This window comes from Diceros bicornis, unplaced genomic scaffold (assembly GCF_020826845.1).
Source record: "Diceros bicornis minor isolate mBicDic1 unplaced genomic scaffold, mDicBic1.mat.cur scaffold_784_ctg1, whole genome shotgun sequence".
NCBI lineage: Eukaryota > Metazoa > Chordata > Mammalia > Perissodactyla > Rhinocerotidae > Diceros > Diceros bicornis.
Window position 1 is genome coordinate 34,150 of NW_026691661.1, and position 12,551 is coordinate 46,700.

A 12,551-nucleotide genomic window follows, 5' to 3' on the forward strand; every position below is an offset into this window, starting at 1 on the left:
GTGTGTGGCCTTTTGGCAGGAGGAACCATCAGGTAACAGTTTAGGCCAGGGCAGGCCACTCTAGGTCAGGCCAGATCTGTGATCCCAAAAGGACAGCCCCACACCCTTTGACCCTCATTGTGTGTTTGTGGGGGGGAGGTGGAGTTAGGGAAGTTGGGGATGAGGAGGATCCAGGCTGGGCAGGAGCAGGAAGCTAGATGGTGGGAGTCGGGCAGTGTGTCATGTTCGTACTCAAGATCTTGGCCGCAGGAGAGGAAGGTGAGTGCTGGTGACCAAGCTCCTCTATCCGCATGTGAATGCTAGGACCTCAGGGTGCCTTGCATTCCTTCCCTGGTGGAGTCTGTGTAGATGCCGCTCTGTGCCTGATCTGTGTTGGGGTTTCCCACTGTGGCAAAGTCCAGGGAGGCCCCTGATCCCCCTGGCCTGACTGCAGTGCACTGTCACTGCAGAGCAGCACCCAGGAGATGGTCGAGGAGCTCGTGGATGCTTTCCAGTTTGCCATCTCCCTGGAGTGGACAAAGGTGCACCAGTTCATCAATGACCAGGGCTGCTCTGAGGTGAGCGTTGGTGCAGAGGGATCTTCTCACCCAGGACCTTGAGATGATCAAGGCAGTACTAGAATCCAGACTCAAATCCGAGATTCCGCTGGGAACCACTGCCCCAGAATTTTCTCACTAGAGTGCCCCACAGTACCACTCCCAAAGGAATCTGGACCTCCACTCCTCATCACAAGCTACACAGGAGGGTAGAAAGCCACCTCAGTCCTCCTGGTGGTTCACCATGGTGTCACTGACTGTATGTCCCTCCTTCTCTCCCCCAATGTGAGCATGAATACACTGTGAATTTAAATGAGACCTGCAGGATGCGTGCCCACCAGGCAGCATGATGGAGAAGCTGACAGAGTTCGTGGCACCAGCTTTCCTGAGTAGGAACATCTCCAGCTTCACCACCTTCATGGTCAACTAATCGGCTTCAGACACATCCCACGGGGTCCTGGACCAGCTGTTTACTAGGTGAATAGCCACTCCCTCCTCAGCACAATGGTGACTCTGCTCTCTGCCAGCTGTGTACCTTGTGCAAATCCCCGCATATTTCAGAGTCTCAGTTTGCTCTTCTGAAATGTGTTTGTGGGGGGATAAATTTCATGGTGATCTTGTAGGGACTAATGGGATCAGCAATGGCAGGTGCTTACCTGGTGCCTGGATCTGCGTAGAGGGCTGTAGACATGCTGTGGTTGTTCATGGTTATTATTTCTCTCTTTGTCACGAAAAGTAGTCTGCCTCATCCTTTTCTGGGATGTGTCCTTTCTGAGTTTGGAAAAGCACATGGAAACCACCCTGTCAAGGAGATGGAGATTCTGTCCAGCTGGTCCTGGTCGTTTTCCTTGTGGTAGCCAATCAGGGATCTCTGTGGCAGCAGAGGGGCCCCAGTCCCACTCAGGTGTCTGGGATGGTTCTGGTTGGACTTCACTCATGCAACCATGTAGATTAAGCACCTACTACATGCAGGACTTTTGGAGACACTTAGTACAACTCAGTGAATAAAGGAGATACAATCGCTGGGCCTCAATTGTCGTCTGAGAGTCAGACAGTCACATTGAACATCATTCGCAGGTCCTGTCCTCCATCGTACATCCCAAGTGGTGTCCTGATTGCCTCCTTTACATCTAAAGGCATCTTTCCTTATTCCAGCCAGGAGGGCAGAGCGCAGGACCATCTGAAAACATGAGTTGTCTTTGGGTCCCGAAGAAGGGCTTCCTGTCTCTACAGAACAAGGTGTGGAGGGAGAGATGGGGGCTGTGGCTGGGGTGGGCCTGTAAGGACCCACATCTCACGCATCTTTTGATTTCCATAGGAAGGCCGAGGTCTGGTGGCTTCCAATCCAAGAGGACAGGACTTAAAGAGCTTGGATGGGTGTCAGGACCCCTGGGAATCAGAGGAGTGGCTTGGCTGAGTTGTCCCCAAGAGACCCATTCCCACCACAGACCCATCAAAATCTGCCTCCCCACATCCACCTTTTCTGAAATCAACCTCCAGGCCCAAGATAGGAGATGTGTGAGCAACCTGCTCACAAATCTGCCTCAGTGCTCAGTCCAGTTGTACAAGTGCATGGAGGGCTGGGCTGGGCTGTGTCCCAGCCCTTTGGGAGAAGAGTGTCAGCGAGAAGAGAGTCATGACAGAATCTGTGTTCAATCTGCTGTATAAACAGACATGCCACTGCCAGGATAGTGTCACAGGGACCACTGCTGCCGTGGGGCTCTCCCTTGGATGGGAAGGGGCAGGCATAGGGACCCAGTCCCAAGCCAGGTGCCTTGGGGGAGAAGTGTGGAGGGAAAGGCCAGACCTCTGACTCTGTTGCCCACTTGCTTCCCCCAGTGCCATTTCTTCTCTGGTATGAACCTGCATGGACCCAGGGCAGGATTTCTGGGAGCCCCTGCACCATCCCTGCTTCAGGGCGAAGCTGGCCTCTCTGCATGTCAGCTTGCCTGGCTCGGGGCTGCAGGGCCACGCCTACCTTGTCCAGGTCCAGCTGGAGCATCCACGGTCCATTGAGGTAGAGCTGGAAGGTGACGTGACTGCAGTCTGGGAAGAAAATTTGCTGAGTGTTCAGAGGCTTTGTTCCCTTCAAGGCAGTGGAGTCTTTCCTGTCTTTGACAGGCACAGGGGAAGTCAGCTACTTGACTGACACTGTTTCTTTCTCCTGCTGCAGTACCATCTCAAAAGCTCCCCCCAGCTCCAGAGCCAGAGCAAGGGCCAGCTCCACGGCTAGATCCAGCTCCAGCTGTAGTTCCACCACCTGTGCGAAAGCTAGAGCCAGTGTCACCTCCACCAGTCCCTCCAGGGCCAGAGCCACCACCAACATCAGTTCCAGCCCCAGTGCCAGCTCCTGAGCAGGAGTCAGATGGACCATTGGCTCCAGGGAGAATCCTCCCTCCAACTGGAGAGATAACAGCAGAGCCAGATCCAGCCCCAGAACCCACCTGCCCCTGGGACGTGACCACCAAGAACCTTCTGAGGGAGGAGAAGCCTGACTTCTTGGAGTTCCCTCCCTGGCTGGTGGCAGAGCAGTTGACACTGATGGATGTGGTGAGCAGTAGGGCTCTCAGGGCAGGTGGGGCCGGCCTTCCCTGTGCCATGAGCTGCCCCACGCCTGCCATTACATGATCCAGAATCCCATGATCTCGGTCCAGCTTCCCTGCTTACCCTCATGTAACCTGAACAGCCTTCTTAACTCCCAAGCCTTTGTTGTCCTCATGTGGACAGTAGAGATGGACACTGAGAGCAGCTGCCATGCAGAGTGGCTGTACAGATGGATGAGGTGGAGCAGAGAGGAAGTTGGGCAGAGTCTGTGCTTTGGTGAGGGAGGGGAGCACACTGAAGTGCTGTCTGGTCCTTGGGTAGTTCACTCATTTGCCCAGGACGCCTCAACAGGCTCAGCACTTATTAGGTTCCTCATGTGTACATGACTACATGGCAGACAAACAAAGCTCGTGGTTGTTGCTCCCTTGGGGGAATGGCATCTGAAAGAGCAGTCAGACCCCAGGATGATCAGAATGGTTGGAAGATGCCCCTAGAGATGGTCAAGCAGGAGCCGAGTTCTGGTGCTTGGATGAAGTGAGACTGGGCGGTGAGCAAATACCACTTCCGTGGGCCACAGTATCGGGTCCTGGGTCATCCTGTGCTGGGTACCTTCAGGGGACACAGGCAACACTCAGGGACTCACACAAGCCTCAGGCCGCAATATCAGCTTCCTGAGCTCCAGCTCTCATCACTGACCCGGCCTGGGACTGGGGGCTGCGGACGTTGAGCTGGGCTGTGGCAGGGCTGCGTGACACTCCCTGTCCTCCCCAGGAGCTCTTCAAGAAAGTGATGCCCCATGACTTCCTGGACTCCAACTGGTCCCAGTGGGACAACAGGGCCAATGAGCACCTTGCACCCACTATCCATGCCACCATGACCCACTTTAGCAGAGTGGTCAAATGTGTCATCACCACCTGCCTCGGGGACCCGAGCATGACGGCCCAGGACAGGGCCAGGGTGGTGGAGCTCTGGATCCAGTTGGCCAAGGTAAGATGTTGGAGGCCCTGGGAACCCCTCTCTGGAGTCGTGGGAACAGTTCCTTCTCCTTACTCAGTTCTCAGGATTGATGTCTGTGGTCTGAGCCTTCGCACAATCCTTAGGCCTCTCCTGCCAGGGCCTCGATGCCCTGACTCCTGGTCCCAGTGGTAGGAAACTCACCCCATCCTGGGCTCCTTCCTTGGCTTGAGCTAAAATCCTCCTCCCTGAGAGTGTTCCTCATCAGGGTTCAGCTGTGTTCTTCCCGGGTTTCCTGAGCCTCTGTCTCATCCAGGACAGGAGACGTCCATGAGAGGACAGAAGCCAGAGGAAGCAGGGCTCCAGCTCCCCCACACAACACATTCTCTTCCCTTCCCCAGAAGTGCCAAGGCCTGAGGAACCTGTCTTCACTCCATGCCATCCTCTGGGCAACGCAGAGCCCCTCCATTCAGCGTTTAAAAAAGACATGAAGATGGGTGTCCAGGTGGGTTGGCCTCTCTCCATGAGAGCACCACCTGGGTGGACCAGACACCCCCCACAGGGCTGCCATTGCCCTTCAGTATGCTGGGACCTCCTGGGAGACAATGAACCCTGGGAACAGGGTCTGACCTGGTTGGGAGGCATGAAGTCTTTCTGGAAACTTAGGCCAGTGGTTCTGCTTCAGGAATCAGTTTCCCGAAGTGCCAGACCCTGACTTGAACCAAAGTGAAGATTTTCAAGCGTTTGCTTTGCAGCAACAGAACTCTCTGTCCACCTGAAATCAAGATTCTTGAAAACAGATTTGTTCAGTAGATAAGAGAATGAAGGCCCCAGGTGACAACAGGAGAGCCTCCTCCCCAGTCCCAGAGACCTCTGGGCTCAGAAGGCACACTGAAAACGCTCATCCAGGCTGTCTGGATAATTCTGCGTTTTCAAACAAAAGGGATTTACCTTTAAACCACCCCACAGTGTTTCATTCCTTTTTTCCCTCCTCAGGAGGAACTGCAAAAAATTTAAAACCTTGTGCAGAATGGACCAGCGGGAGAGGAGGAAACTGCTCATGGAGGTGAGTGGAGGCTCGAGATCTGGAAGGAGGGAAGGTGAAGGGGGAAGAGGGATCAGGAAGTGTGTTCTTTGGTAAGTTTTGCACTTAAGGTTCCCTGAGAAATAACGGTGTGTCTTGTCAAGCTTGACAGGAAGCGGGGGATGTGAGCTGCAGGGGCAGGTGGGGACTGTTTGGAGTAAGAGGCCTTTGTCATGGCGTAGAGTGGTGTTCGTTGGACTGTTCCAGGAGGTGAGGAGCTGGCAGAATGAGCAGGTCTCTGGCTTCCATGTGGGCCCATCAGCTGGCCCTCATCTTCCTCCAGGCTGGCGGGTGGATGGAGTGGGTGGGGTTTCTTTCTTCCTAAAGCAACCCGGTCTGTCCTCAGGAAGCCAGGCCCCTGTTGCTCCTTCGGTCTTCACTGCACCTCGCAGGGAAGAGCACCCTGCCTGCCCCAGGGACGGGCACTGTGTGGTCACACAGACCAGGTGGACACACAGGTTGCTCAGCCTTGGAACGTATGGTGGATCTGGGACAAAATTGTGTACTCTCTGGGACTCTACACTCTATCCCGATAGTGGTCATTGCTGACAACCCAGTGAGAGTCTACCCCGGTGCCTTGTTGACAAGAATACGCCCCAGATAGCAATGAGAATTATCGGTGACCATACAGATTCTGAATGAACCTTCCTGGCAGGACATTAGAAGTTTCCAAGTAAAAAAGGATGCAAATGTCACCATTACACAATGCCCTGGTCACCCCCTACATTGTCACTCAGATGTGGCAGAAGGGGGTCCCCTTCCTGAGGGAATGAAGGAGCAGTTCTGTGCAGGGTCAATCCTGACGGGATCCTAGGGAGCTGAGGCGTTTGGCATGGCCTCAGGTCCAGCCTGGAGTCAGAAAATCCCAGAGAGCTGGAACAGGCAGAAGCCACTTGGATATGCCCCCTGAGACACCTTTTGCCTCCCCATCCATGCCTCAGCCTGACTAAGGGCCTAGACACACCCCGAGAGTCCAGAGGACAGGACCTTGTTCAGAGGTGTGTCTGGAGGAGGAGTGAAGGCCGGGGGACAGGGCCTCTGGCTGGGAGGGGGAGCGGTCTCCCCTCTGTGGGCACCTGAGCAAGTCACCGCCTCTCTGTGGGCCTCGGTCTCCTCATCTGGGAAATGGAGGGAGATGATCTGTGGTACAGGCCTCACAGGGGTGATGAGGTACAAGGGGGAGAGGAATGTGCAGGAGCTTTGTGCTCCTCCTCCTCGAGTGGGGAGGGGAGAGTACTGGTGACAGTCAGATGACACTGAGTCCTCAGGGGACCCTGAGAGGCATGGGGAGTCCTCCTCACACTTTCCTGATGAGGACAGAGGCTTAGGGGACTGGGTAGGCCTGGGGGCACAGAGGAGGGAGTGTTGGAGCTGGCATTGATTAGAATCAGAGCGCTCTAGAATGGGAGCAGCCATAGACACCAGATGTCCAGGGTCCAAGATCAGGGGCCTGTGAGACACGGGGAAGGGAGCATGGCCACCGGAGCCTGTCCTTGACCCTGCAGGAGGTGACGTCTGTGAGGGCCACCCTGGAGATGGACCCCCAGGGAGCCCAGGAGAGGCAGCAGCAGGTGAGGGGGCCTGAGGGGGAGGGTCCAGGTGTCAGAGGAGGGGCCTCTTCCCTCACAGCTGGAGGCCTGCCCAAGAGAGGGGTCCCTCCTGCTCCAGCCCAGCTCCTGGAGCCCCAGAGCCTGAAATGCCTGCCCTGGAAGTGACCAGGAGGAGGCCTGGGATGGCTGGGCTGAGGATGGATTTGGGGGGGGAGTGGCAGGGACCTCACAACCTGGGATTTGCCAAAAGCCACCTCTGGTAGTTGACGGGGGACGTTGGGTGGTCCTGGAGGGGGCAACTGTGGGGAGGCTGCTGAGGGTCCTAGGCTGCTCTCTGTGGGAGTCTGTGGTGGGCAGGAGGATGGGGTGAAGTGATTTGGGGGAGGGTCCATGAGGGCACCTGAGAGGTGGGACTGATCACCCCTCCCACCCTGATTTCACAGGGTGTCGTCCCCTTCCTGGGCATGTTCCTCTATCACCGAAGCTGCTGAACATTGGGATGGAGGATGATCTGGAAGTGACTGAACCTGGAGTTGGGCGAGGGAGAAGGAACCTGAGGTTTGGGATGAGAAAGCCCTGCACTGGCCCCTGAGCTCTCAGTACCTGGCAAACCTCCTCTCATGAGAACCCCACGGCCACCCCTGGGAGCTGGGGAGTCAGGCTCATCTTAGCGATGCGGGAACAGAGGCTCCACGTAAGCCCCCCACAAGGCTCCCCAGCCTGGGGAAGCTCAGAGCTGCCTGCCTGCAGAGCTGCATGAGGCTGTGTCTGAGCTGCACTCAGCCTCCACCTCAGGCTCTGCCCCTGGGGGAGTGCCATCAGCCCCTGCAAGTCAGGAAGCACATCTGTGGTCCAGCTGTCCCTTCTTGCCTGAGGCCTCAGTCTTCCCGTCTGACATCAGAAATGGGTGGGCTACAAGGTCTCTGGCTTCAGCTCCCCTGTCCCTCCTGCTCTGGAGCCCAGAGCCTGGCCCAGTGTCAAGTTCTTTTTGTGTAAGTTCTGCCCTCTGCTGGGCACTGACTGTCCTGCAGCCTTTGAAGGGGTGGGATAGGGGCTGGCTATGGGCTTGGGGGGCTGTTTCCGATGGACATTCGCTGTCTCCTTTCCAGGGACATCTGGTGACCCTCCAGAAATGGCTTGAGGTGAGCAGCTGTGGGGAGGGTGGGGAAGTGGAAATCAGAGACCTCGCGTGGCAAGATGTTTCGTGTCCTCATCCCTCGGGTCTTACATTTATTGGATGAGTTAGATCCACAAAGCTGGGAATCCCATCACGTTGGTGGTTGCGGGAGGGGCTGGCATCAAGGACACCTTCCTGGATGAGGAACTAATTCAAGCCAACTGTGAGGACAGGTAAGTCCTGAATTGAGTGGGAAAGCAGGAGGGTTCCCTAGTGAACACAGACACCAGGCCGGATCCTCACTCCCCACAAGTCCCTGGCAGGGTTCCCCAACCAAGCCCTGTCTGCACCCTGTCCTGCCTCCCAGAAATGCAAAGTCATCAGGAGGATCCAGCTGCTCCAACAGGCTGCAAATAAGTATGATCTGGAGCCCGAAGAGCTATTTGGGACCTGGTTCCAGGCCATGGAGCCCCTCACTGTCGATGAGAGCTGAGGGCACAGGAGTTGGTTGAGGGCAGGCCAGACTCTCTTTGATGGCCGGATTCAGATCGTGTGCCCTGGCTCCCTGATCAGCCCCAGACCTCAATGCATGGTGACCCATGGAGCATCAGGCCTCAGCTGCTGGCAGGCTTTGGGAGTGACACCTGAGGTGAGGCTCCTGGTAGCTCACAGGCCGCTCTGTCCTGTAGCTACTGCCTCTCCTGCCGGCTGGAGCCCATACACCAGAAGGCGAGCAAAATGCGGCTCTTCAAGAGAAAGAACTGGCCATCCTCCAGTTCAGAGCCTAGTGAGTGTTGGGACCAGCAGCGACTGAATCCAGGGGCTCAGTATAGCTTCGAGCTAAGCATGGGCCTGGATCCCAGCTCCACTGCTGACCAGGCCTGTGAAAGGTTGCTCCCCTCTCCTCTCTGGGACTCGGTTGCCTCCTCTGAAATGGGTGACGCTAAATGATGTCTCCCGCATCAAGGACAAATGGGGTGCTGTTGATGAACTGAGCATTCGGCACAGGGTTTGGATCAGAGTGAAGGGGGGCAGGGAGGTGTGCCGTGAATCTCAGGGAGGCACCCCAAAATAGTCTGTTCCTTCTTTTCAGCCAGCGTGCCCTTGGCAAGGAGCCATAACACTCTGGAGACCACAAGTACAGCTCCTCCTGAGCAGCGGGAACACTGGCGCCCTCGGGGTGCCCCGGGCCAGCTCTTCCCACCTGAGTGAAGGAGGACATCTTAAGACTTTCCCTGGTTTCCCCTAAAGCCCCAGAGGGAGGGCCCCACCCATTCCAACTCCCTGACATCTGCACCCCAGCGACTGTTAACCCATTGGTGAGGAGCGATATTATTTCTTTAATAGTAAATGGTAGATTTGACTCTTATGTTATATCCTGTTTCTGTCACAGCCTGGGTGTTGTGGTGTGGTTCTTTCACTGCTTATGCTCATGTAAACGAGACACAGAATCTCACTTTCCTCCTTCAATTAAGAAATCCTGTATGGTTACAGCTTATTGTATGTGGAAGAAGGGAGGGGGGAAGACCAGTCTCCTCCCTGGCTACTGAATGACACCCTCAAGTCCCCTTCCTCAGAAAACAGGTGCATTTCAGTGTGGTTCACCTGGGACAGGAGCAGAGACAGCCCCTCAGATCTCCCTGGAGGTAGAGGTTGGAGGGACTTTCCCAGGCAAAGCAACAACCACTGAAATGTGGGTGTTTTTCAAATAGCACTTACCAGGACCATGTCCTTCCCTAGGATAGTGGCTGTCTTTCTACAGCTTGCAAGGAAGAAGGAATGTTTTTTGCTTCTCTTGTTGAGGTTTCTTTTGACCAGATATTGGAACTTGTCGTTTTCTAATCAGTCTCTGGATTTGCATCTACACTAAATGAGGAAAAAAAGTAGAAAGAGAAAAGTTTGCCTGTGGAAGGGACAAGGCCAGAGGAAGACCATGTGCAGATGGACTAAGGGCCGACAGGACATCCCCCTCAGGCCGCCTCTAGGGCTCCCTGTTCACCCTTTGCCTCGATTGGAATCCTCCTAGGATCCTGCCCCATGCACTTGGAAGTCCTTTTCTTGCTTGTTTCATATCCAGAGGGAAAGATTCACGATGCAGCTTTTAAAGGTACAATCAGACTTTGTTCCATAAACCTCACTTCTCTCTGTGAACTAGGATTTATAGCATCCCCATACTTCCTTGTATGATTCTCTTTGCGCAGAAATTCGCTAGAAGGCCCCCAGCCTCTCTGTCAGGTACATGGTGGCCTTTCCTCCCCGACTGTGCCTGATGGATCAGGGGTGAGCTCTGGTTTGCCAGGACAATAGACCTTAATCCTGTCCACTGAATGACCCCCACTGTCCCTTGCTGCCCAGGGTGACATCTGGGCCCGTGTGCTTCTGAGGTCCATGGTCACAGACAATCACTAGTTTACACACTCAGTCGTGTTGTTGCAGACTTGTACCAAAGGGGCAGTTGGGCCTGAGTGTATACAACACATAGCCCCTGGGACATCTGTGTTCCTTTCTCCAGTCTGTGCTGTGGTTATGTGGATTTGTGTTACAGGGATGTGAAACTTTCCTGTTGGGAGTTTTGAAAGATGAGGCAGGAGAGGGGCAGGTATAGAAGTGGGTGCAGCAGGGGAATATCACCAATCTTAAACACCACAGACACAACAGACACAACCTTACCAATTAAAATACTGAAATGCTCCCCGCGTGGGTGGTGAACAGACACTGCTCAGAGCTCACCCCAAGAACCCACTCCACGACCAGGAGCTAAAGTGTTACCACCCAGCATTTTGAACATCATGCCCTGGAAACATCCTGTAAAATAAGGGCCATTGTATTGACTTCCTTGATACTTCTTCCCACTCCTTTCTGAAGGCTGCAAGTGTCACCCAGGGAGGCCTTTTCAGTTCAGCCAGAAGTACAGTAGAAATCCTGGTTCCCACAGCCCAGGCCCTTCCTTCCAGGGCCCTGTCATCCGGGAAAGAAAGAATTTACACATCGGTGTAGACAACACAAGCACACACACACTCATGTCCCACCCAAATCCCAAGATGCATGAAATACTAAGAGATTAAAAGTGACTTCAGAAACAGATCAACCAATTGCAAAATAAGGGTTTCATTAGGATCCTGACTCAAATAAAATGTAAAACCAGGAAATAACCTTGACAAATCTGGGAGACTTTGGATACTGACTAGATAGTTGATTATCCGAATGACATTTTTATTTTTGTATGTGATAACGTTATTGTGTTTGTGTTCAAAAAATCCCTCATCTGTAAGAGAAACTGAAATATTTACAGCTGAAATGATGTGCTCTCAGCCATCTCAGCTGGTTTATTCTTTGAGTTTGGTGTGAGGATAAACAAAGTCAGATGGTATACGAGTTGACAATCTTTGAAGCAAGTAACAGGTTCACAGAGATTGATTTATCTCTACTCTGAGATTTCGAGATTTTTGAAAACCTTCAGAACACAATTTTGATAAAAGTAGTATACTTGGTGTTCACATTGCAATGTTACAAATTAAAACATCACAAATATAAAGGAATACTTCTCCTTGCTGACCTAAGGAAGTTCTCTCTCAGTCTGGCTTCTGTGAATGACCTGATGATGCCACCAATTGTTCACTTATCACATGTTTGTTGAGTAATTCCTATGTATTCTGTGCTGTGTGCAAGGCAAACACATTTCCACGATTCTGGATCTAATGTGGGAAGGAAGGCAATGAGCCTGCTGCAAGGTTCTCTGAGTGGAACATAATGTCCCCAGGGGGTATGCTCATTGTTTAGATTCCAAAATCAAAGCTACACAAATTTGCCAGGTAACAGAGAAGAGATACTTAATTCATGATATAGAAATCACCTATATCTGAATACCATGTGACAATGAAGAGAAAGATTGATGGATTTTATGTTATAATTAGATGCAAAATCATAGTGCTTGCCCCTGGCCGAGGGGTTTAGTTTGGCATGTTGTGCTTTGGTAGACCAGGTCCAGTTACCAGGCTCGGACATACAATACTCATTAGCAGCCACGCCGTGACGGTGAACTGTATAGAAAGTAGAGGAAGACTGACAACAAATGTTATCTCGGTGAATCTTTCTCAGCAAAAAAAAAGAAAAAAAAAAAGAAAAATCACAATAAAAATGTATGGAATCAGATTTAATATACATTAAAAGACAAATCTCATTCAAGTAGGTATCATCTCTTCATTGAGTGTAAGTTCTAGAAAAAACAAATGTAAGTTCAAAACAGTAATGCCTCAGCTTCAATTATCCTATCAATTTTAATATAAAAAGGAGAAAACTCACCAAGTATACTCAAATAAATAAATATTGAGGTTTACCATGAAAGGTCAAGATCATGATGGACGTTACAAAGAGATGCTGTGAGAGTCAAGCCTGTCTCATGGGGAATTTCCCAATGGCACCACTCAGCTTTTCTTCAGTACTGATGCTGCTTTCCTCACTGTGTTTTCAGGATGCCTTTCTTGGCTCCTTGCTCTGTCTGCCTACCCGGCAATCTCATCTGTCCTCGAGACCACAGTCTCTCCCATGCTTTTCTTCACTTTCTGTGTCTGTCTCCTGATATCTCTAGAAGATGCCTGTTGCCTGCAGAGGATCTGTGAGCGACCCAGACCCATTCCTGGACTCATCTCTGCCCAATATGGACAGTGGGCTGGGGTGGGATCAGGGCTGGTGTGAAGATCCCTCGGCCCCAGCATGGTCCAGGGATTCACATGGACCAGCCTGTGTGACTGTTTCGAAGGTATATG

General features: G+C 52.8%; 1 protein-coding gene across 1 annotated transcript; it reads left to right on the plus strand.

The window, feature by feature from the left end:
- The first annotated feature begins 2,928 nt into the window (after window positions 1-2,928).
- LOC131403684 (ral-GDS-related protein-like) lies at window positions 2,929-4,333 on the plus strand. Its single transcript, XM_058538064.1, has 3 exons — window positions 2,929-3,086; window positions 3,852-4,081; window positions 4,303-4,333. The coding sequence occupies exons 1-3, from the start codon at window positions 3,078-3,080 to the stop codon at window positions 4,331-4,333; spliced, it is 270 nt and encodes an 89-aa protein (XP_058394047.1). The 5' UTR covers window positions 2,929-3,077.
- Window positions 4,334-12,551: the final 8,218 nt, after the last annotated feature.

Excerpts from the sequence above, each read along its gene's own strand:
- LOC131403684 (XM_058538064.1), top strand. Across the intron at positions 4,082-4,302 it reads GCCAAGGTAAGATGTTGGAG|GGTTCAGCTGTGTTCTTCCC; the intron begins GCCCTGGGAACC and ends GTTCCTCATCAG.